Here is a 24,109-nt window from a genome sequence, read left to right as displayed (position 1 = left end):
AGTGGCTGCCTAAGACAGTCTTTACCCACTAAGTCAGTAATTATCAACCTGGAGAGGCATGTTTTCACAGTTTTGTGGTTTCATGCACCATTGGACATAGAAGCCTTTGCCAATTCAGCATGTTAAATGGCATCTGCCTTTGCAAAGCATAGAGCTTCCTGATTGCTTTTACCATGAGGAACTTCCTGTATGAAATTGAATAATTCCAATATCACTTTAATCATCAGGAACAAGCCAAAAAGTCAAACTTTTGTTATAGCTAATTGAAAGAAAAGCACAGACATCTTCCCTGTCCACAAAGCACTTATCTTGCACAATTTTCACAAACAAAATAGTCAGTATTTTCACCAAAATAGGCATAAGTAAGTATATCGACGTCATCTTTGGCTTCCGCACAAACCTCAATGCAGCTCTGTCATTGTTTTGCCCACTGCTGGGCGAATTTGAACCTTACAGTGGGGGACAGTTAGTAGGTAAGGCTCTGGAATGGGCTGCATGAGGAGCTTAGGCCACATTCAAATCATAAAAAAAAAAAAATCTATAAGCATAACATTCTGTCACGTTACAGTGAGGGAGTTTTTTAACTACTGTACTAGTGGAACAGCACAGGCGTATATGTTACAAATATGAGTGTGGCTTTCTAATTATGCTTGTTTAATAATATATATACTGAGATAATGAAAGTTCTTAAGTTATAAGTTAAATTATAAGTTATGATAATGTACATTATGCAAATCAAAGTGAATCCAGATAAAGTGGAGAAACTACTGTTAAAAAAGAGCTGGATGATCTTAGTAGTTTGGATGTTGGATGCTTTTTGCCATATAAACATGCATATGAACATATGGACATAATTAAAAAATATATTAATTTATTCATTTAAAGATAAGGGTTTCCCCTACTCCTAAAACATGTATACCTCTGAAAATCATGAGATTCCTACTGTTGGTAGGGTACGATTGTAGGAGCAGCTGTCCTGGGGTAAAATGATGCAAGTTAGGCTGCCAATTTGGTTCGTCCCCTCCAACCACCACAAATTCCTCACACATCACATTCATATAGGTGGGTGAAGAGGTTTGCCCAGGGACACAATGGCAGTATTATATTATCTTGGAGAATGAATCAATCCTCCAACCTTCTAGTTAGTGGACAAGAGCTCACTGCTGGTGATATAATTTATAATAGGAAATGGAACATGCCTGTTTATTTTATTACTTTCTTCTTACTACAAAGTTTGTATCTTTATTTGTGTTTGTGTTTCATAATGACAAATACTACAACAGTTTCACTGCATATACAGGCTTAAGTTGCTTTAATAGAATCTCTTTTTGCTTTTTTGCTAGTAGTGTGTTACTGCTTTGGATGTTGTGTTCTGGTATTCTTTACACAATGAACCAAACTAAGAGAACACTGTTACAATGACACCCTCACAGCATGATAGTGCAAGAGGGTGAGAAGAGAGATAGACTAAGCTGGTATTGCAATGTACAGTATTTAACAATAATAAAAACATTTTAAACACTGAATACACTTTATTAATTCGTAACATTTACATGGTTAAGTTATGGATTAAATTTCAGAAATTGAGGTAGAAAGGTGATTTGATTCTTAGATCAAATTGCATGTATCATCTGCAAATATATGTGCTCTTATCATCTTAGTTGATGAGATTTATTTGAACAAAATATTTTGACAGACTTAATCAGTGATAAAGATATCTGTGACTATGTTAGTGACTCCAATACCAAACACTGACCTGTCATTGTTAGCATCATATATAGTAAATTTTAAGTATTTCTGCTAGACTTCCTTTAGAAATTATTTGGGTAATATAATGGCTAACCAACAAACAAAAAAATCCTGTCTCCATGGAGTATCATTAGGTATAAAACCTACCAGGTATAGGTATAGTTCAGTCTAACATGCGTGTGGTTCTTGTAGTGTTTTAGCAGTTAATATTTAAGACTTAACTCCCATGTTTCTCAGCATGCTGAAAATGTGAACTCTTAACTGACCCTTGTTTTTTTATAGACAACAATTTCCCAAAATTGTCCTAGTCTCTGTTTACAACGATGGATGTGGAGTGCACATGCTCACGAGATCTCGATGCAAGACCCAGTTTGCGTGGAGGTAGTGGATGCCATCAAGGATCTGATAGAGCAGCGACTTTACCATCCCTCGTGGAAGCTGCATGGGCTTCTTGTTTGCTTTGGAGGCACGGTGAAACTTAATGATGTGCTAGAAAAGACCAAGTATGAAGGCTGTTAATGTGACAATTAAACATCTCTCTCTCTAGCCTTTTAAGCATATTCATGAGCAGGATGTGTTTGGAATCTGAGAAACATGATATGTGAGGAGAAGAAGAAAAGAGTGTTCTCACCCAGAGGTCATGCTCGGCATAGTCAAAGAGCAGCCAGACTTTTCTGTCGCTGTGAGACAAGAAGACCTTCTGCAGTGCAATCACGTTTGGGTGTTTGAGTTCTCGAAGCAGCTACAACACCAGAAATAATTCTTATGAGATGGTAGACATCTCTGGGATCCTTACCACTCTAAACAAACCAACCACCTCCATCTGTTAGTCCTTAGCTATATTTGTATAGTAGATGGTGAAAAACTTCAAAGCAGCAATCATTTGCCTTAAAATAGTTTGATACATTTTTTATCCTTTTTTTGCCAATCGCAGGATTGTCCCATGAAAGCCTTTTTAAGATTTTTGGTCAGTACACATATACAGTCTATGTCATTAGGGTATAATGGGCAGGACAGTACAGTACAGCCAAGCCAAGGGACTCGCCATACTGAGGCAAATATGGCACACCCTACATGCACACGGAGAATGTGTAATAATTTATTAGGTATGACTTGCACTGGAGACACACCCCTATTTAGTGAGAACTTCTATTTGAGAGAAGTTGAAATTTAACATCCAAAATCCACCTACACAAGGCCCACTGCAAGAAACTGGATTTTAAAAATAAACTATTACAAACTCATATCAATATCAACACCCTTTGGCTCAGTTCATCTCTGTGCGTGGATAATGGACTTCCTGGTAGGCCAATCTCTGAATGTCACTTGTCTCCCAGATAGGCATGCCTCAGGGGTGTGTGCTCAGTCCAATGCTGTACCATAACGTGTGTGAATAACACCACTCTGATCACTCCATCTGGAACAGTTATGATTGTGTCTATAGGACTGAGATAGAACATGGTGCTGAGACAAATACCTGGTCCTCAACACCATAAACACTATACCCATCAACACATACGAAGTGAAAGAATGGAGCGACACTGCCGAAATCTGTAAAGAAGGCTTCCTATAGACCTTACACAAACAGGACAGAGAGGTTGAACTGCATACATTACTTAGCAATCTGACTCCAGGTCATAGACATAGGGTTCAATTTTGTTTAGCATGTAACAGAAAATCTGATGCTTGCTGTGGTGAAATACCACTTTTAAAAGGCGTGTTCAGCAGCAGAAAATCCGTTCTGTAGTTTTGAACTGGGATTGAATCAATTTCTATAATCAGTTTTCTATAATTAATAATATAAAAATAATAATTAATTCATGACACTCAAAGGACACAAGGGCTTAAAAAACATAAGAATACAAGCGGTAGTACATAAAATTAAACCTTTTTAGATCAACATTGCTGTTATTTCAATTCATTTAAATCTTTAGACTCCACATTTCATGTTGATAGATGGAAATGTCAGAGATAGACTTACAGCAATCTCTCTGCAGGCCGACATAGAGATCCCAGTCCCTTCAATCTGTTTCAGTGCATACTCTTTCACATCTTTCCTGTAGAAATGAAGAAAGATCACAGATCCTTGAATTTTACATAGTCCAGTAATTAAGACTGAACAATAAAAATAAGCTTGTGTTTTCTTTCACATAGCAGTGGGTGCTTCATAAATACAAAGAAATTTAATCTTTTCTTTCATTTTCATTTTTAACAACTTCAGTATCAGTTTAGTGCTTACTTGATTTTGTTATAAGCTGTGTTCTTTAATGACCACACTGCAGAGGAATGTAGGCCAATCTATGCCAGAGGATTGTACATTAAGAAGTTAATACTATAATACGAACAATTTGTTTATTTGAACCCCATCTCTCCAACATCAGAAATGCAGTTTGCCACTAATTCGGGCTAATTACGCTTTTATTATTTTTATTTATTTATTTATGTTTATTTATTTTTATTAATTTATTAGTGTGGTCCATCAAAACATGGTAAAAACTAAAGTTCCTCGATTAGAACCCTTTGGAAGAAAAAGGAGATGTTTTAGAGGTTGCTCAAGCTGCATGAAGTTTCTGCATGAAGTTTTGAAGCTCCTGCAAATTCATTGGTATTCCATAAGCATACCAGTGAATTTTCATACTATCACAGTATGAAAATTCAGTTGTCAAAAAAGTCAGCCTTAACAGCTTTCGGACGACATCTTTGGTACTTGAGTTAAGAAATGGTTGACCTGGCATTCTTCAACTCCAGTGTGACAGAAGAAAGGTTCAGAGATTCCACCAAAGCAATGTGATGCCCTTAATCAAGCAGATTATGAAGGGAAGCAGATCAGCAATTTTGTCACCACCAACATGATGCGTTTCGTAGCTCTTGATCTGCCAAAAATATTTTTAACAATTCCCCCAGCAGACTGGGCTGTTGATGCAGACTTTCAGAAGGCTGCAAAAATGTTGCTAAATTTAAAAAAAAATATTAAAATATATTTTGCATTCCAGGAAAGTTGTCAATGATGTTGCTGGAAGGGGGTGAAGGTTATTCAAGTTTTTAACTGTAGCCTAACAAAGAATGAAGATCAGAAACAGTATCTACTGCAAGTTGTCAAAGAGCAGAGCTGCATCTATTGTGATGCCAACAAAGCCACAGGGGTTCCTGAACTTTCTAAGTTGCTGGACTTTCTAACTTTCTATGGACTTTCTAAGAAACTTTCATGGACATTCTAAGTAATTTTTATTCAAGTTTCAGTTTGTGCTTCCAGAATAAAATGACAAATTATCCAAATACACCTTATTTACTTGGTTCACTATGTTATAGCATAGGCTATAAGTGTCTTGAGCAACCTCTAAATATTTATTAATTTGCATAAAAATTTCTAAATTTGGAACCAATATTTTGGCCAGATATAGAACCAAATGTATATATATATATATATATATATATATATATATATATATATATATATATATATATATATATATATATATATATATATATATATATATATATATCACATTTTTTAGCATTTTCATTTTTTAGATTGTTAGTCTGATTCAGTGAAGTTTTCTCACAATCCAATGTGGTGTAACCTTCGGAACTCAATTCTCAGTAGGGCTAAGGGAACTGAATGGGTTGTTTGACTCTTCGGTCTTCAAGCTATATAAGAGATTAAGGAGATAAGGATGTATGAAGGAATATGCAAAATGAAAGATCTGAACGGTTAGTCAACCTGTAACATAGATAAAGATTATGTCAATTAAGTATTAAGACACCGCATGATGGAATTAATATCCTACACATTTAAACATGACAGTGTTAAGAAAGAAAAAGAAAAAGAAAGAAAAAGAAAAGACAGATTGTATGGGAAGATCTCCGGTGGAATCGCGTGCGTACATCAACATCGTTTATACCATACCAGAGCCTGCTCAAAACCTCTAAAGGGCTATAGGAAATAAGTTAGTTACAATCTGTGAACACAGCCACTAGACAATATAAACTACATAACATGTTTGTCAGAGATGAAGCTGCGGCGTGACTTTAGCGCCTTGTTGTGTGGCTGTACGAGAAGAGAGCGGAGGAGGGAGGCGGGATGGGGGGCGTTGGTGAGTGAAAACAAAAACACAGACACACGGTGATCGTTATAAGAACAGGCGACAGTACAGGGCTGCGCGCTCCCAACAGGCAGCCTGCAGTCCGGAGTAAAGTGAACATAAACACGAGGTTCGGTTCTCTTACCCATCTTTGCGCTTGGCTTTATAAACGTGTCCATAGGTGCCTCGACCCACTTTGCAACCTTCATATTCGAATAGATCTTCTACTCTTTCCCTTTCGGCTGCCAATTTTGTTTTGAAGTCGTAATCCATTATAACCCATTAATACCTCTTAAATGTACAATAATATAAAATATTAATTATTACATGCATGCATTAATTAAATAATCTTGTCGTTTTATTCCCCCACCATTTCCTTGTTTGGGATTTTGGTCTGCTCCGCTTAATGTTCACTGGCTCGTTGACGCTTCTAATTGTCGCGCAAGGTTTGCTGGGAGATGTAGTGTTGCAGCTTCGCCAGACTGATGGGAAGTTCACCGAAGACAACTGTACTGCCCGTGTTTGTTAGTATCTGTAGCACCCTACCCAAAAACATCATCTAAAGTGTAGGCCCCGAAATGGTTTATTTGCCAAATTAAATGTCTTTAGGTTTATTCGCCAAATGAAACGTATTTAGTTTTTTTTTAACCGTATATATGTATGGTCCTAAATACATTTCAGTAAAAAAGTATACGCTGTACTATTTCATATTTTGGCGCTATTACGTAGTAATTTCCCATAATCTTTATGTTGTCACAATTCATTTATTGCATTTTATGCTATATTATGTCCTATTTTTATTAAAACGAATACACGGTCACGTGGTACACCCATGGGATGTACCTTGAATGATGGACAGGTCTCCCAGCCAATCGTTGCCAAGACATATCGACGGAACTACAGGATTGGCTGATACGGGAAGTGACGCAAATGCCCGCTTGAATAAATACAACGCGCCACCACCATTCAGTGCTCTTCACAGTATGGCCGGCGACATTAGCTAGCACTCGCTAACGGTGTTCTCTGCAAAAGGGAAGACGGCAACTCAAGAATATTAACACCTACATTGCTTCAAAGGACTGTACCTAATAAATAATATCTGCTCGAGGAAAAAAAAAAAGTAAAGCGTTATCATCGACGAACGACTGATATTGTTGTTGGGTGTCTGTTGTCTCACGATGGAAGATAACGGTGCACATTTCTTCGAGGGGACGGAAAAGCTTCTGGAGGTGTGGTTCTCCCGCCAGGACGAGACCAAAGGAACCGGAGACCTCCGAACCATCCCAAGGTTTGTTTGATTTGCGGAGGTGTTGCTGTGGATCCGCGCGTGTACTGTAGAGCGGCATCTAGAGGAGATTGTGGCACCGCAGCTCCTCTGGGAAATCTACGCAGACAAAATTATGAATATGAATCTGTTTTTCTGAATTAAGTTAATATTGATTATACTTATACCTGCTTTAAGTATATTTCACTGGTTGATTGTCTCACTATTGTGAACTGACAGAAATCTCACGCGCTGTTCTGTGGACCTGTCATTTAGGCCTGTTAACCAAGATGGCTTCTGTTCCACTATAATTTTGAGACTGTCGCTCGTATGTGATCGTGCTGTTTGCCAATGTCTCTTTGTTTGTGCTTGTCCTGTTACACTACTTGAAAATCCAGTGTAAGGTCTGTCTCGCATCTTACGCCATCTTAAGACATTGCAACACATTCTTTGGTTGCCCTGTCACCTCCACACACATCACCGTGAAGCAAGAGAATTCAAAGCGCTGTGCCTTTACCAATAGTGTCACCTCCCCCATTACCCCTCAAAGCTGACTCATTCATTTTTAACCCCGTCAGTCGCTCCTAACTAATCCTTATGGCATGGACTGACTCATTCTGTTGTGACTGAACGACAGGCCTGTGATAAGCTTGTGGCCATCTTGACAGCCTTCAAAAAGCTATTTATGGTGCTGCTGTGTTATTTCGGTGGGAAATTTTTTTTAATTGTCTTTCGAGACCCATTTTGTTGTATTCTTTTAGTAGATCCACATGTAATGGCCCTGATTTTCAATCACATGTTCTAAAATATGCACAGATATTATACTATTATACTACTGGTTAGTCGCAAATAATAGAACTTTGATTGTGGGAAGCATCGGACTTATCATTTGGGGCTTACTCGTAGGGCCATGAAGATACTTCTGGTCTCCTTTCCCTTGATACTTTAGTGGGGGATCAGTGTGCAGACCGCGTGGTGTCCATAGATTCCGGGAATAGGAGCGGAGCGAGAGACTGGGGCCGTGCCCCTCGTGGTTGTTTGAGCGAAATAAGGCCACATATGAACACATTCTTTATTTGTATTTGTATCGACAAAGTAACTTGGTAGGTTTGCCATTACTTGGCTCATGTAAGCTGGCTCGGTTTCTTGTCTTTTCCTGCTCTGGTCACGTTTGCGGCCATGCAGCCGCTTCCCTCCCTGCGCCTGTGATTGGCTGGAAGGGCTCCTATTGCTGTTGGTTATTTAAATATACATTCGGGGCTTAGGTTTCTTATTCTGGGAAAATCCTTTCTTGTCAGACATGGCATAACGCAGTTGGGGCATTTATCTATAGGTTTTTCATGCGTGAAATGCAGATACAGTAGAGGTGACAGCCGCTGACTGATTTATGATGCAGCTGTCCTTCACTGTGAGGCTGTGATCCTCTCATAGGTGTGTCCTCTTACACACGGGAGTGGATATTTGTACAGTCCTGAGCTTCACGGGTGTGAGGTCAATCTACGGCACCGAGGACAACACTGAGGGCTAGAGGGCAGATTAACAGCATGCACACTGTCAGTGGATCAACCTGCTGGACACTCGCCAATGTCCAAATAAGTCCACAAGGGCATTCGCTCATGTTACTTCTATATCAATGATTTTATCATATAATATTCACTTGTTAAGTGCCGATACAATGCACATTAGAAGTAGTCCATGGCCAAATGTCCAACAGTTTCTCGTTGTAGTTTACGACCAGGTTTGATTTAATGGAGTTCTTTCTTGGTGTGGCTCTTTGAGGAAAATTGGATCCTACTGAGCTCCTAGAAATAGCATGTGGTGTGTGTTTCCTCTTTGCTAGCTGATCCTGCTCGTTCAGTGGTAGGGTCAGACCAAACGGACTCTGGGTGCATCCAAGTTTCAAAGGGCTGTCACTATTTAACCTGCTTAATTGAGGAGCCAAATATCTTTTAATGAAAGTGTCCCCTGCACCACTGTAGACCTGGGCCAGCTACAGTTAATTATGAATGGTGGATTCTGAACCTGTTGTAGCCATACTTTTGTGTACATACACATCATCACCAAATCTGATTGATTGGGAGATTTATAAGAGCAATAACTGTGGCGTCCATGCTCAAACTTGATTCAGAACTTGTTATTTAAAAATATAAATGCTCTTTTTACATAATATTTAGGAACTGCTTACTATACAAATGGGTTAAATATGCCTTTCTAAGGCCAGAAGGAGTGTGACGCAGCGCCATCTCACTGCAGCAGATCATGGGGGAGGGGTCAGTTTTGAGTAGCTAGGACAGATAGGAGAAGAGTGCTGCAAACATTCTCCCATCACATGCCAGTGTTGACAGCCTTCTGTGCATTCTAGACACAGACTTTAAACTTGAGCTGTATTTTTAAAACTGGAGGTTCACAACTTGCTGCTATAGTCTGCATTTTGTCCTTGTCTTGTTTGTATTCACTTTTCATTATTACCAGAGTTGTCCTGACCTTCAAGATGAATCTTGTGCATTCAGCAAAGAGTTAATCCAGTGCTGTTTTTCTCAACTGTGTTTCAGGTTTGAGTGGGACAAACTCTTGGAGAATGTGCATTGTTTGATTATAAGTGTGACAAAGACTGACAAGCAGGAAGCTTATATACTCAGGTAAGTGCCTGTACAGAATACACCATGACAGCTGACATGCACTATGTTTACATGCTTCTGAATAACTTACCTACTTTAACTTTAACTGACTAGAGGAATGGATGAGACCATTTTTAGGTACTGGATTTAGCTACACTATTAATGCTCCTTTGTGCAGGCCTTTCCCAGAGATACACCAACACTCTGTATCTCGTGCAATCCAGAAAAAACTGGATTGGTTACACCAAAACAACTGAGGAAATTGATTTGACACTGTTGGCCCAGAATGACTTTAAATGTCTGAACTTGTATTTATTCATTGTGGTTCAGTAGTTACATGAGGAATAAATAAGCTGGGCAATGTATTTGTATCAGTCTTGCGCTGTTATGCACCAATAACATTAAGGATCCAACTGTGTTTTCCACTCCACAGTGAGAGTAGCATGTTTGTCTCCAAGAGACGTTTCATTTTGAAAACGTGCGGAACCACCCTTTTGCTGCAAGCGCTGGTCCCCCTGCTGGAGCTGGCCCGGGAGTACAGTGGCTTCGATGCTATTGAGGTAAATGTTATGCTCAAGTCCAACAAAGTGCTGAACCAATTCACACCTTCCAATAGCATTAATTTGTATTTGTATTTATGTTGCAGAATTTTTTTTACTCTCGTAAAAACTTCATGAAGCCGACCCACCAGGAATTCCCTCATCGGAACTTTCAAGAAGAGGTGGACTTTCTCAGTGAGATTTTCCCAAGTAATATTGCCTGTAATTTGTAATTTTGCCATTTAAAGTGAGAAATTCTGACACTGACATGTACGTTTGTGCAGATGGTGCGGCCTACTGTATGGGACGGTTGAACTCGGACTGCTGGTACGTGCCTTGTTCGTGCCTCTTGGTGGCTGTGTACATGACTGTAATAACTGGTATTGTGTGCAGGTACTTGTTCACCCTGGACCTACCTGAGTACTGGGAGAACAAGCACGCCGACCAGACCCTGGAAGTTCTGATGAGCGACCTGGACCCAGCCATCATGGACCAGTTCTTCATGAAAGATGGTGTTTCCGCAAGTGATGTCACTCGTGTAAGAACTCTGGTCAGAAGTCAAAGGTCAGGATGGCTGTGGACTCACTGAATTTTTTATTTTTTTTGCAGATGAGTGGAATTCGTGACCTGATTCCAGGTTCTGTGATTGATGCCACATTGTTTAACCCATGTGGCTACTCCATGAATGGCATGAAGACTGACGTAAGTTTTTTCTCTTCTTTCACCAGGTTTTATTATTCATAGTATTTTCCTTTTGTGGCGCATAAAGAGTAAAGATTTAAAATGTAAATGGGTGAGGTAATCCAGTATTGAAAACAGGTTATTATCAATGCTCTGCTATCTGTATTGGCTCACGTGTCTATTGTATCACACACATAACTGAAAGTAATTTCTGAAACTTGACTACGATAAAGGCAAAGTGAACTGGTTCAACTGGTCCCAGATCCTGCTCCAAAAAAGTGTAAACTGCATTTCAACAAAAAAACATTTACTTTTCATTTGTGTGCACAGGGAACTTACTGGACCATTCACATCACTCCAGAGCCAGAGTTCTCCTATGTCAGCTTTGAAACTAACTTGTCCCAGACTTCGTATGATGACCTAATTCGTAAGGTGGTAGAGGTCTTCAAACCGGGAAAGTTTGTCACAACCCTTTTTGTCAATCAGGTAGCTAGCACCTTCAAGTAAAGCCTGTTAAACTGACTTTTATTTTACAGGTAATGAAAATGTATTTTTTTTGTGTGGCACTGAGGCTTGTTGTTGTTCAACATTTATTATTCCATTATTTCAGCTGCTTTCCAAACGGGTTGTATTGCCACAAAACTGGTTGATGGACCATGTAAATTAAAAAGCCTCAGCTAATTATTGGCAACTATTTGATCAGTTTATTCAGGCTAATTATCAGACACCCCTATGGTGCTCTCTGCTCCCATTCACCTGCATCTATTACTCTGCCTTTGAGAGAAATATTTTATATTATATTATATATAAATATTTTTATATTATTGATTTTAACCAAAGATGCATGAGTCATATTGAAAACATCCATATGTGATGCTAAATACTACTAATACTATATTTGCCTGGTTTTCCCATGGTGACCCTGATCTTGTATCCCACAGAGCTCCAAATGCCGTAGTGTCTTCTCCTCAGCTCAGAAACTGGATGGCTACAAGCGGCTGGATCGGCAGCTGGCTCAATTCAACGATTATAATTTTGTCTTTACAAGCTACGCCAAGACGTGTCAGCAGAACCAGAAGAGCTGAGGGCGAGGGCCCTCTAGTGTTGTCCCCGTGCTGCCCCTGCTCTGCCGTCCTGATAGTGCGGCCGGGCCATAGTTCAAGCCCCACTTTGGCTTGTCGTATCTGTGACCTAGATTTATTGCATGAAAGCTCTTTTCTCTGTTTCGATATTCTAGCTCACTCTTGCTGTGATGAAGTGCATGTAGAAGAATTTGGAGGCGCTGTGCTCAGTCCACTCCTTTCCCTGCAGACGGGCTGGCCCCTGGCATGCTCGGAAAGATGGCCTCTTTGTGACCTTCCCTGTGGGGCTTCTTTTTGAGCGCACTTTACCTGTACACGGTCCGAACAGAACGAGTGAATGTAAACGTAGCTGTGAGCTCTTCCATGCACTTTGAGCCAAAACCAAAGCCTCTCAGTGGTTGCTCTGCTGGGCTTGCCTGCTGCATTCATCTGACCTGACAATCAAATGTAGTTTTTCAAAACACTATGTGTAGAGGTACATAAAAGAATAATTCTATTTCATACAGTTATCTGTGTCTATGGGAATATTCTGGAAAAGTCCCTATCTATCCAGTCATATTCAGCCCGTTTTTCTGCTTTCACACCTGGTCAAATGGAAATTTAGTCAGTCCATGCCTCTAGAGAAAAGCCTGGATGTGGTAATGGCTCCCTCTGCTGGCTTTGCCTTGCCACAGACCCTGACAGTGGCACCAATGAATCCCACACTTTTGCTTAGCCCAGCGCTTGCCCAGCAAAGCATTTTTCTTTTGGCCGCATTATAGCCACGTCTGTGTCTTTCTGCCCTATACATAAATGTAGAGGCACAATAGAGGCCCAGCAGTCTGAGCATGCCAGGGTGATCCCGGATCATTCCACACATCACTGTTGCAAATACTGCCGTTTTATTCCATTTATTGAATTGGTCTCATTGTGGTTTGTCTTTGTGGGGCCTGGCCTGTGACTGAGTGTCTTCCTTATGTGTCTCTGGCTCCTGGTTTTACCTCAGTGCTCAGCGCTTTAAACCTGAAAAGCACTGTCCTTTTGAGCAGCTAGAAGAGTGGCAAAGTTGGAACAGTACTAAGGACCAAGAGCTGCCTCACTTTGACAAAATGCTTAGTTTTGAAAAGGTGAAGTTTTTCTGTCGTAGTGTCAAGGGAAAAAAAGCCAGCACTCCTAGGTTGAATGCCATCTCTTAGATTAGCTTCTACATATAGCTATGGTGGCATAGGTCAATTGTTTAAACAGCCATCTTCGTATGTTTACTGATTTGTTTATTTTTTATTTACAAAAATCATTTGTATTCACTCTGCGGACCAATCTAATTTGTCTGTGGGCCTTTTTGTCCAGTGTTGAGTGGTGAAGTAGGCACTGAGTAACTGAGGAAGAAGCACTGTTGCAGGAGCCAGGGCCATACACGGAAGCAAAACTTTGCTGTTCACTTCTTTCTTTTGCTGTTCTTTGGATGGTCAAGATGTGCTAAATATCTGTGTTACCACCTTGAGGCTTCAATAAAAAAAGTACTTGTCAACTAGTTTTATTGGTATTTATATAAAAATGCAATAAATGGGTACTGAACACACTGGACAACAATTGAATCATTCTTATGCTTTCACTACTCAGGTGGCATTAATATCCATTGGCCTATAGAGAGGAGGTCAATAAACCCCTGCATGCTTTGCTGAGCAGAGATGGATAGTGTAGCCAAAATTTTAAGAATAATATTACTTCAAAATAGGTCCAAGAAGTAAGCGTAAAAAGTATTTGGGAAGGGTACTAATCAGGTAAGAGTAACTGTCAGGAAGTAAGATATTGAATATAGCAGATATTTATGTATTATTTTTGTGCATTATTTAAGACCACAAGAGACCACAAAAATCAAACATAAATCAAAATCATATCTACAGGAGTGGTGCAAGAAACACAAATGTTTAAATATTTTTACTATTATTGTCAACATTTTGTCACTTGTAGACTCACAGTGGGAAGACTTATTTTTACTCAAATACTGTTTCTTAAATATAATAATAATAATAATAATAATAATAATAGTTAGGTATTAAAGTGATCTGAAAAGTTCAAATTCTGTAAAACTCCATCACGCAAATGTGAGTACTAATCACCTCATGCGACATATATGCTATAATAATACCGATGCTCTTAGTCATATTTTGTTCACTTAGGGCACATGGCGGAAGTGAGGCTTACAGGCTACTTTTTAAATTTATTTATGTATTTATTTATTTATTTTTACAGATCACACCGAAACATAGCAAAAGATCAAAACGCAATTGTGAAAAAAAAACAAAAAACAAAACAAAACAAAAAAAACATTTACAAACAAACAAAGAGGGCAGTTCTAAAGCTTCTAATCAAAGAAACAAATCAATATCGTTCAAAAAGGACACAAGAAACCCGGCTTCCCTACTTTAAGTCAGATTCAGCGAGTTAATAAAAAGTTTCAGGTCATTCTTAAAGTGTGTCATATTTGCTTTTATCTTAAAAAAAAAAAAAAAAAAGTTTGTGAATAAAATATTTACCTATAATCAATAAATTATTAATACCAAATTCCCTTCTTTCATCTTCTATTAATACACCAAATTTGATTTCTTTTATGGTTAGAGGGGCGAATTAAATTCCCCTTGGCTGCAACGATTGAAAATCAGACCAAAATTGTACTAAACTAAATAAAAAGAAAAGATGTTCCAAGTCTTCCACAGAACACACATTTACCTGTCTCAAATTTAAATTTTTGTTTTAGGAATTCATTGGTTGGATAAGTTTTATTCAAGTTGTGTCTCCTTTACTTGAGAGGGGATTCCAGGCTACTGGACAACGTATCTTGGTGGTCCAGGCAGATCGTTATTAGATTTTTTATTTATAATTATTATCCCTCAAAAATTAGATGTGGTGAAGTCGCGGCTGTGAAGCCAGAAGCAATACTGTTGGTGTGGAGTTAAGCGTCTGAATTATTATTAATATGATATCCTAGTAATCTATGACCCTTCCAAACCATGTTAGTTAGGCGGTAGATGGCGCTCGTTCCCTTTGAGGACACAGCACACAGTGAACTGTCATAGGCAAAGAAGATATCAGCTTGACACTTCCGGGAGACTCACGTGTGGAAGCTACGGCGTTTTTTGTTTTTTTTTTCTTTAATAACTCGGGAACAAACGATATAAAAATGACACAGTTGGACGGCATTACGTAAGTTTTTTCATTTACTTTTATAGCGAAGCCTTTATTCATTTGAGTGTATCAGGAACAGATGTCCCACAAGAAACATTTACCACATTATGCAGTAATTTGATGCTCGTGTCACATTCATCACACTTTTACATAGTACTCTGTCTTTTTGCTCTAGTTACGTTACTTTAAACCATGTCGTTGATACTTCATGGGGACCATATATGGGACATGATTTTTGGGTTCATAAGAGAGGCATCTCCAATAAAGTGTCTAAAATTATTTTTGCTACAGTTTTGATTTGGTCTCTGATAGTATAAATGTAATGTAATGTAAATGTTAGTGTTCCTAATTGTTTATATATTTCATATCGTCCTACTGCATTTGACACCGTCTCTCACACCATCCTCATTGACAGATTGATTTCTATGTCATTGAGATCAATCTTACTCACCCCTGCTCTGGTTTAAGTCACATCTCTGCAACCGCTTTCAGTATGTTCATATTCATATGTCCAGATTTATCGCAACCTTGCCCTGTTTTCCAAAAGACTACGTCCTTGGTCCTCTGCCATTTATTGTTTACCTGCTTCCCCTTGGCCACATCATCAGAGAATACAATATCCATTTCCACTACTATACATCTCAGAGTCCACCATCAACAAAACTCACAATCTCTCCATTTCTCTGACAATTCCTCCATCTGTCTCTCCCCTCAAATAAAGAGCTTTTACATGATTTGGGACAGTACACTTTCACTTCAATCCCATATCAACAGTATCACAAAATCTTCTTCAGAAACCACCTCAGCCCCTCACCCCCCACACTGCAGCCATCCTAGACTTGATTATTGCACCTCCCTTCTCCATGGACTCACAATCACTCCACAAGTTACAACTCCGGCAGAGCTCCCTGAATCCTAGCCAGAACACCACGTCACTCCTGTCCTCAAGCAGCTCCACTGGCTTCTAAATTCAGTTCGAGATTCTATTACTCACCTTTTAAATCTATTCATAATCTGGCCCCCATTTATCTCTGTGATCACTTCCATATCACCACACACTCCCGCTCCGTCTGCTTCTCCTCCTCTCTCCAGCTCTGTCCCCTCTGCTTGCCTCGTCACGATGGGGAGCAGAGCATTCAGTCACTCTGCTCCCCAGCTCTGGAACTCACTCTCACCCGACCTTCGTAATCTTGATTCACACCCAACATTCCAATCCAGATTATAAACCCATTAATTTAAATTGGCCTACTCCCATTAATGCTCTGATGTTTTGCAGCCTGTCCTGTACTCTTTGAATGTTATTAATTCTGTGTCTTAATTGTTGTTCATACAGTGTCTTTGAATGCCTGGAAATGTGCCTTTAATTAAAATGCATTATTATTGTTATAATAAATAATAATAAGAGAGAACTTTTGTTTTCTACTGATGTTTTCTACTATAATGGTGGTGTTATAGGATAAAGGTTTCCAACTTTTTGTAACCCGTAAGCGTAATTTCACACTCTTGAGTACCCTTATATCATGTTACTGGTGTCGTTGTGTCCTTAAGCAAGACACTTCACCCACATTTCCTTATATGGGAATGGAGTGTGAGTGTGAGTGTGAGTGTGAGTGTGAGTGTGAGTGTGCGTGTGCGTGTGGTGGTGGTGGTGGTGGTGGTGGTGGTTGGAGGAGCAGATGTCACAGATTGGTAGCTTGAAGCTGTGGCTACTATAGTAGTTTACCACTGAGAGTGGAGTGAATTAATAATTCACAAAACTGTAAAGTGACTTTTTTTTGGGGCGGCAGTAGTTCAGCATTCGCACACTGATCTGAAGGTTGGCGGTTTGATTCCAGCTCTCGACATAAAAAAAAAAAAAAATCACAGGTTGAGCGATCAGATCCACTGACCCACAGGTTGGCTGGTGTGATTCCAGCTCCCACAGATGAATGCTGTTGTTGTGTCCTTGGGCAAGACACTTAACCCACCTTGCCCACAGTGTCTGCGTACATTGGTGTGTGAATGTGTGTGTGAATGGGTGAGTGGTTCCTTGTTGTAAAGCGCTTTGAGTGCCTTAAAGGTGGAAAAGCGCTATAGAAAAATGTGACCATTTACCATTTGAGCGCCTGGAAAAGTGCAAATTAAGGCATTATTAATAGTTAGTAATTAGGGCTAAAGGTTTAAGGATATTTAAGACAAAATGATATTACATTGTTAAGGGTGTAAAATATACAAAATATTAAGAGTCCAGTTTAATTAATTAAAGCTGATTGATACTGTATTTGTGTTATCAGGAAACCAAAGACAAAACGTTCCAAGCGTTTTTTGGAGAACAGATTACCCAAACTGAGTGAGGACCTGAAGAGTGCCATGATTATGAAAGGAGGGAACACAAGCGAGACGGTCACACAGGCTCTGAAAGATGTGGTACAGTCCCTTGATTCTATGGCTCTATGTCTCTCAGTCCTTCTTTCTTCTCTGCCAGTACCCACTTAAATTCTCTTAAATATCTCTGAAAAGTAGATGCTAAATAATGACATAGAGGCTAATGTCAGACATAACTTTAATCTTACTTTGAGTTTTCAGTTGTTAAAGTAGTTTGATCCAAACAGTCAATTAACACTAAAGCCTGTCAATAACTCTGGTTTAATCAATGATTTATCAGGATGGATTGACGCAAATACTGTAGAGTGGATAATATCAGCTGTCACTTGGTATGGGTTCAGTAAGGGCATCTTGTACTCTAGTTGTCTGTACATAAATGTAAGTGCAGACACACATACCATGTTCTCTGGCATGGACTGAAAAGCATCACTTCTTTAGGACTTCAGTACAAAGATATATTCCATGCATATTATCGCATTATGGGTGCCTTTTTTGTTTGTGTCCTTTCAGTATTCCTTAAAGAAACCCAATGCTGTGCTGTATAAGAAGTAAGTCAAGTCTCAGCTTTTTATGAATGCACAGAGCTGGTGAACACAGTCTAATGTGGGTTTTTTGTTTTCCAGAAAAAACATAACTCGACCATTTGAGGACTCCACATCATTGGTAGGCAAACGTAGGCCTGCTGAAAATCTGCATCATGTTATGGATTGTTGATAACAATTTTAATTCTTCCAAAGGAATTTTTCTCCAAAAAGACGGACTGCTCTTTGTTTTTATTTGGCTCACACAACAAGAAGAGGCCCAACAACCTTATATTTGGTATAACAGACACACGCACCAGCCTTACATTGACTTCAAACAAATGTCTTCTGACATTCTGTTTCTTTTTTTATGCAGGTCGTATGTTTGACTTTCATGTTTTAGACATGGTTGAACTTGGGATTGAGAAGTATGTTCCACTAAAACAATTTAAGGTATGTTTGGGATAAATCTGCACTGGCCCTTTGGTACTTGTATGGTGGTTTTAAATGTAATTGTGTTTCAATTTGGAAAGACGCAAGCAGATAAAAATAAATAATTGTTTCAAGTTGAGGATTCCAGTCTTTGAATTTTTGGTTTATCTCCAATTGTGTTGAATCACAAAGCATGGGCTTTATTGAGAATTTACGTTTCAGGCGGAGACATGCCCCGAAGGCACAAAGCCCATGCTCGTATTTGCAGGAGAAGCCTTCAGCATGGATTCTGAACTCAAGCGTCTCAAGAGTTTGCTCATAGGTATGGAGTAGCAAATTAATACCAAATTCTCACATTCTTGAACTTCCCCTAAGATGTACCCTAAGGTATTACAGGTAATAAAATTATAAGTTTGCAATGTGTGAGTACTGCACTCCCCCTTGACCTATGGAACTTTAACTTAATAATGTGAAATGGTGATGCAATAAATGTCAGCATATCAGTGCAGGCTTTAATCTGATCTCACCTAATTGCTATGTGGCAAAATAAATTGTCCCTGCCACTGAGGCCGAGTGTGACGGACATGTATAGTGCAGGTGGGAAGCCAAGTAGCTCACTTGTCAATGGTGATGCCCATGACAGTAGCCACAACAGTAGCAATGCATTTCTGTTACTTCATACATACAGACATTCACATACTTACCTCCACATAGTCCAAACAAAGAGGACCATTTTTAAAGCCTTGGTGGGAACTAGCAGCTATCTTTAGATACTGGAGATACTAAAGGTACCTGTACAATGGTAACATGCAAGGAATAATAATAATAATAATACTTAGCTGGAGGAGATACTTCCTGTTGGGTGGTGTAAAGTAACCAGGTTTAGTCAGTTGGGGGGAGAGGTTACATCAGTGTAGCCTGGTACATCTGGGTTTTCCATAGTTTTGTTCATTTCTGTTGCCGTTGATAAAGTTGAGTACAGTTAATTTTTTAAAATATGTATTGTTTTTGCCACAATTCCCACATGATCATGAATACATTTTTGTCAACTTACCTACTTACAATCACATTGGCCAGCTTCCCCACACTCCAGATTATTCCAAAGCAGCCCAGTAGCCTCAGTCCTTCTCCCATCCCATCACACTTGGCTATAGTTTCTGCTATATCCTGCATAGCTAGTATAATACTATTATGTAATAATGATGATTTACTGCTTATCTCTCATCTTCAGATTTCTTCAGAGGTCCTAAGGTGGATGGAGTGCGTCTAGCAGGATTGGAGCATGTGCTACACTTCACTGCATTAGATGGCAGAATCTACATGCGCAGCTACAGGTCTGTAACTGTCTTTGAGCTAAGCACCTTCTGCTAACAGTTATAAAGTAGATTTGATATTTTGTGTGCAGATGTATGCTGAAAAAGTCAGGCTGTCGCACCCCGAGGATTGAATTGGAAGAGATGGGTCCTTCAATTGACTTTGTTATGAGAAGAACACACCTGGCCTCAGAACAGCTCTACCAATTAGCTCTACGGCAACCCAGAGCTCTAAAGGTAAGCAAGCGGACTATGTAACTTTTCTGGTTGTGATAAGCCATCTGCTTGTGTTCATGGAGATGTAATTGCTACACATGGAATGCCAGCCATTTCATAGATCTTACCTGTAAGACCTACCTGGGCATTACCTGCTTCTTCAGGGAGACATGTTTTATGTCATGTTGAACATTCTAGACAAAGCAAGAACTTCTCCATGGACACCAGCTGGTGACAAAACCTCCATCAGAAATGTTGCATAGTGCACCATTAGAGCCTACATTTTATTTGATTTTAGAGGTGTGAAGATAACTTTGCACCCTTAAAGCAGTTACCCATGAGCAGACTGGCGCATGTTACTGCTGTTCAACACCACCTGCCTCATCACACAACGCTCACTCAACACACTCCCCACACTCCCCACTTAAAAACAGGCCTATCTGTTCATATTTTTGTTGAACTAACTACCTCCATAGGGCAGGTTACAAAATGTGCAATATTTTGCTAAATCACTAGGGTGCAGCCTTTCCCCAGTTCCCACTGACTCTAAGACACGAGTCAACCATTCAAAAGACAAATTCATAGTAAGAACCAGGTTTTCCTTTGTAATGAAATTGTTGACTTTACATGATTGTTATAGAGAAGTGGGTACAAATGTATGTTTTATATTTCATATTATTTGCTTATTTGGGTATCAAATTGCAGCCAGGGGCTAATTTATATCCAATGTCCTACATTTGCTCTGAAACAAATTCTCTTAATAAACCAGGGTACATGAACATTTTTAGGCAAAGTGGTTTAAAGTGTTCTGCCCAATTATAGTACTAACCAGGCTCAACCCTTCTTGGCTATTGAAGTTACCTGATTGGGCATTCTCAAGCTGGTTATATTCACAGTTTATTTTGATATTATATAATGAAAAGGGAAATTGATGTTTTAATTGCTGTGCGTATGCTGTTTTTTACTGGATTTGTTTTCCTGTTTATTTCAGCCTAAGAAAAAGAAGAATATTTCCCATGATGTGTTTGGCACCAAGTTTGGTCGTGTGCACATGCAGAAGCAAGATTTGTCCAAACTTCAAACACGGAAGATGAAGGGTCTAAGGAAAAGGAGGGGTGAGACAGGAGCCCAAGACGAGAGTACAGCCCCAAAAGTCCTTAAAGAGAGCTGAAGTCTCAATTGACATGCAATTCTGTGGATGACAATAAACTGAATTTAAACTTTTCTAAGTATTTCAGTCTATTTTTATTTTAGCACTGTTCCCTTAACCCACCAGAAATCTGTCAGTTTAATTATAGTCAAACGCTTACTGTGGCCCGCTGTGTGCTTTTGTGCTTAAAGGTCCTATATTGTGCAAAATTGTCTCTTGTTTCATTCACACATGTTTGAGTAATTATTTATTTGTCTGTACGTCTCCAAAGCTCAAAATGCTCTGTTCCACCTTGTGATGTCATGTAGGTCTAGCGGTCATAGATGTTAACAGCTACCTTTTACCTTTAGATCAGTAGAGGGAAGCAATTCTATAGCTGAAATCGTCCAAATGATTCAGCTGAAGGTGTACTGAGGTTTCAAACACAGTGGAGGACTTCCTGTATTACCACATAACGGAACAAGGGAGGAAAAAAAGTGCTTTCTGTTTGAGAGAAGAACTCAGCCTAATTATGCTTACTTAAACAAACTTTATTGAACCACAAGAGAAATTATGTGAACACAGTAGATCACACATCACCATATAATATAATAACAAAGTGAAAAATCAAAAGTCAGCTAAGGCATAATTATATAAATATTTATGTACAAGTCAAAATAAAATAGAAAAATAAGTAATAAAATATAAAATCTCAGCTATATACAAGAGGAAGACAGTGCAGCAATGATATGAAGATTGACAGGACATAGGGTTATCTGTTACATAAGGGTGAGTTGATGTACAATTGTAGGGAGTATTATCTGTTGCATAAGGGTGAGTTGTTGTACATTTGTATGGAGTATGGTAAGAATATGGTTTATGATGGGGAAATAACTGATCTTTATAACACAGTACAGAAAACAGCATAATATAGATGGAAGTGGATTTTATCTCATCTAATAAACCAAACGACTGATGTAGGCTAGATTTTATAAGTCTACTAGAGTAATTAGTTTGGAGCCATTATCTGTGGCCAATCAAATCCACTGAGTCACATAGCCACGCCTCTTCTGTCTATTTATACGTTGCCACAGCTGTTTTTGTGACAGTTTAAAAAAAAGATGAGTCTAAGCAACTGAAAGTGGACTTCACCCAGCGTTGGTTCATGTGTGGTACTCTCGGGCGTGAATTGTGTATCGAAAGTTGCGATTGTGCGCTTCAGTAACTTTGGTTCTGTCATATACATTAACAATGACTGAAGGGAACGGATTACCTGAATACTCAACCGTGCAAAATGAAGCCCCCGCCGGGTCAGCAGCGGAGGAGAAGCCGGAGGAGAAGCCGGAGGAGAATGGAGATGGAAGAGTGAGCGTCCCGGGAGATGAAGTGACTGATCCCGGAGCGGAGAAGGAGTTTGTGCACCCTGAAGGCGGCTGGGGTTGGGTGGTCATGCTGTCTGCCATGTGGTGCAATGGTTCGGTGTTTGGGATCCAGAATGCCTTTGGGGTTCTGTTCGTCTCCCTTCTGCGAGAGTTCGGCTCAGAAACAGATGCCGACCTCAGGTTCAGGACGGGTAAGGCTTCGTCATTCATCTTCTGCCCACAAAGTGCTGTCCCTACTGAATGGAAAATACACATATAGATCATTTCCAAGAAGTACTGTGTTTTTCAAGAAAAGTTTATTTTTGACGTGATACAGAAGTAGTACTTAACCCAGCACAACAGCACGTGTAAAGTCTTGTCACATAGCCTATTATATGGAATAACACTATATTAGCTTATGCCTACTTTTTCAGCATAGCTAGGCTAAATCCATGCACTTACTACACGGGATCAGTCAGAGGGTAATTTGATCACTTATTTCCTGGTGGGCGAACGTAGCAGAAACAGAATGGCATGGACAAAATAAAGTTAAGGGGAATCCCGTAGAAACGTGGCGTGAAAATCAAAATCGCAATAATGTTTTGGACATATTCTAATGTATTAATATCGTAATGCATATTTATAAGCTTACTGTAAATGGTCCTCTACGAGTCCCCCCCCCCGCCTCGCCCCGCCACAGGTCCATGCCCCCCACCCCATCCACAAATGCACGCACAGACAATGGCACAGCAATGGCGCAGACGCACACACAATAACATTTTTTTTTTTGTGTGTTCTACCATTTTGTGTGGATTAAAGGCCTGAGCAGCAGGCAACCTTGCCCAGTATCCTCCTGTAGAGTTATGATGAAACTTGTTGAAGTGTCGTTAACCACAGCAGCTATACGCGGCCGTACGCTATAGCACACACGATTCGAGAGTGCGTGTGAAAATCAGGGACTGATCCCAGTTTTCCTTGAATTAACGCGACCCTGAAAAGTGCACGAGTGGGGTGAGAAGCAGACCAAGTTGTTCCAGGGCTTGGATACTGTGGGATCCAAACATCTGGGACCGACTGGAACTGAGCAAGGAATGCTACAGCTGGAGTGAAGAAAGAAATTAATACAGCCTAACACACAGATTAACTTTACTCATACATGGTTGATACTGATCTATCAAATCACAAAATCAACACAGGTTTTGTGCATGTAAAAAAATGCTTGAAGGCTATAATTCTAATTTACTGACATAGATCATGCTTTAGCTTGATATCTCTGTAATTACTGTATACCCACATGAAATACTGCTGTAAAGAACAGCATCTCTGTTTGCAAGTAATTGCCAAAGACGGGATTTTACAAATTGCAATTATGAATGTAGTAGGTTTGATATGTGTTCATTTTGTGAGTAGAATCCCTCAGTCGTCCAGGTAGAATCCATGGCAATCCATGATCATCAGAACTGAAGAAGCAGCTTGGATGAGCTGTGAAACGTTTTCATCCTAAATAAACATTTGTCCAGTTGACAAATTGAATTTCTCCTTTGCCACATGTTAAATTTGGATAGTTTTCTCTCTAAATTTGTCCATATAAAC

At 39.5% G+C, this 24,109-nt stretch overlaps 3 protein-coding genes across 3 annotated transcripts; 2 read left to right on the top strand and 1 right to left on the bottom strand.

Moving 5' to 3' along the window:
• Window positions 1–816: 816 nt before the first annotated feature.
• Window positions 817–6,822, bottom strand: LOC110167129 (cyclin-dependent kinase 19-like). The gene is made up of 5 exons (XM_020932467.2): window positions 6,202–6,822; window positions 5,977–6,122; window positions 3,731–3,806; window positions 2,381–2,491; window positions 817–2,238 (listed from the first exon to the last, which is right to left on the bottom strand). Exons 2-5 carry the CDS (start codon window positions 6,102–6,104, stop codon window positions 2,065–2,067), a joined length of 489 nt encoding a protein of 162 aa, XP_020788126.2. The 5' UTR covers window positions 6,105–6,122; window positions 6,202–6,822; the 3' UTR covers window positions 817–2,064.
• Window positions 6,823–6,987: 165 nt separating this feature from the next.
• amd1 (adenosylmethionine decarboxylase 1) lies at window positions 6,988–13,522 on the top strand. Its single transcript, XM_020922289.2, has 9 exons — window positions 6,988–7,119; window positions 9,648–9,734; window positions 10,147–10,273; window positions 10,360–10,462; window positions 10,537–10,579; window positions 10,646–10,790; window positions 10,862–10,954; window positions 11,264–11,419; window positions 11,875–13,522. The coding sequence occupies exons 1-9, from the start codon at window positions 7,010–7,012 to the stop codon at window positions 12,016–12,018; spliced, it is 1,008 nt and encodes a 335-aa protein (XP_020777948.1). The 5' UTR covers window positions 6,988–7,009; the 3' UTR covers window positions 12,019–13,522.
• A 1,523-nt stretch (window positions 13,523–15,045) lies between these two features.
• On the top strand, window positions 15,046–21,250 carry rpf2 (ribosome production factor 2 homolog). The gene is made up of 10 exons (XM_020917089.2): window positions 15,046–15,198; window positions 17,454–17,586; window positions 18,055–18,092; window positions 18,168–18,207; window positions 18,282–18,363; window positions 18,442–18,518; window positions 18,720–18,819; window positions 19,729–19,831; window positions 19,903–20,047; window positions 21,018–21,250. The coding sequence occupies exons 1-10, from the start codon at window positions 15,176–15,178 to the stop codon at window positions 21,195–21,197; spliced, it is 921 nt and encodes a 306-aa protein (XP_020772748.1). The 5' UTR covers window positions 15,046–15,175; the 3' UTR covers window positions 21,198–21,250.
• Window positions 21,251–24,109: the final 2,859 nt, after the last annotated feature.

This window comes from Boleophthalmus pectinirostris, unplaced genomic scaffold (assembly GCF_026225935.1).
Source record: "Boleophthalmus pectinirostris isolate CB_2022bp ecotype Guang Dong unplaced genomic scaffold, ASM2622593v1 HiC_scaffold_1214, whole genome shotgun sequence".
Lineage (NCBI taxonomy): Eukaryota > Metazoa > Chordata > Actinopteri > Gobiiformes > Gobiidae > Boleophthalmus > Boleophthalmus pectinirostris.
Note: the sequence above shows the minus strand (reverse complement) of the source record. Positions and strands in the feature narration are given on the sequence as shown.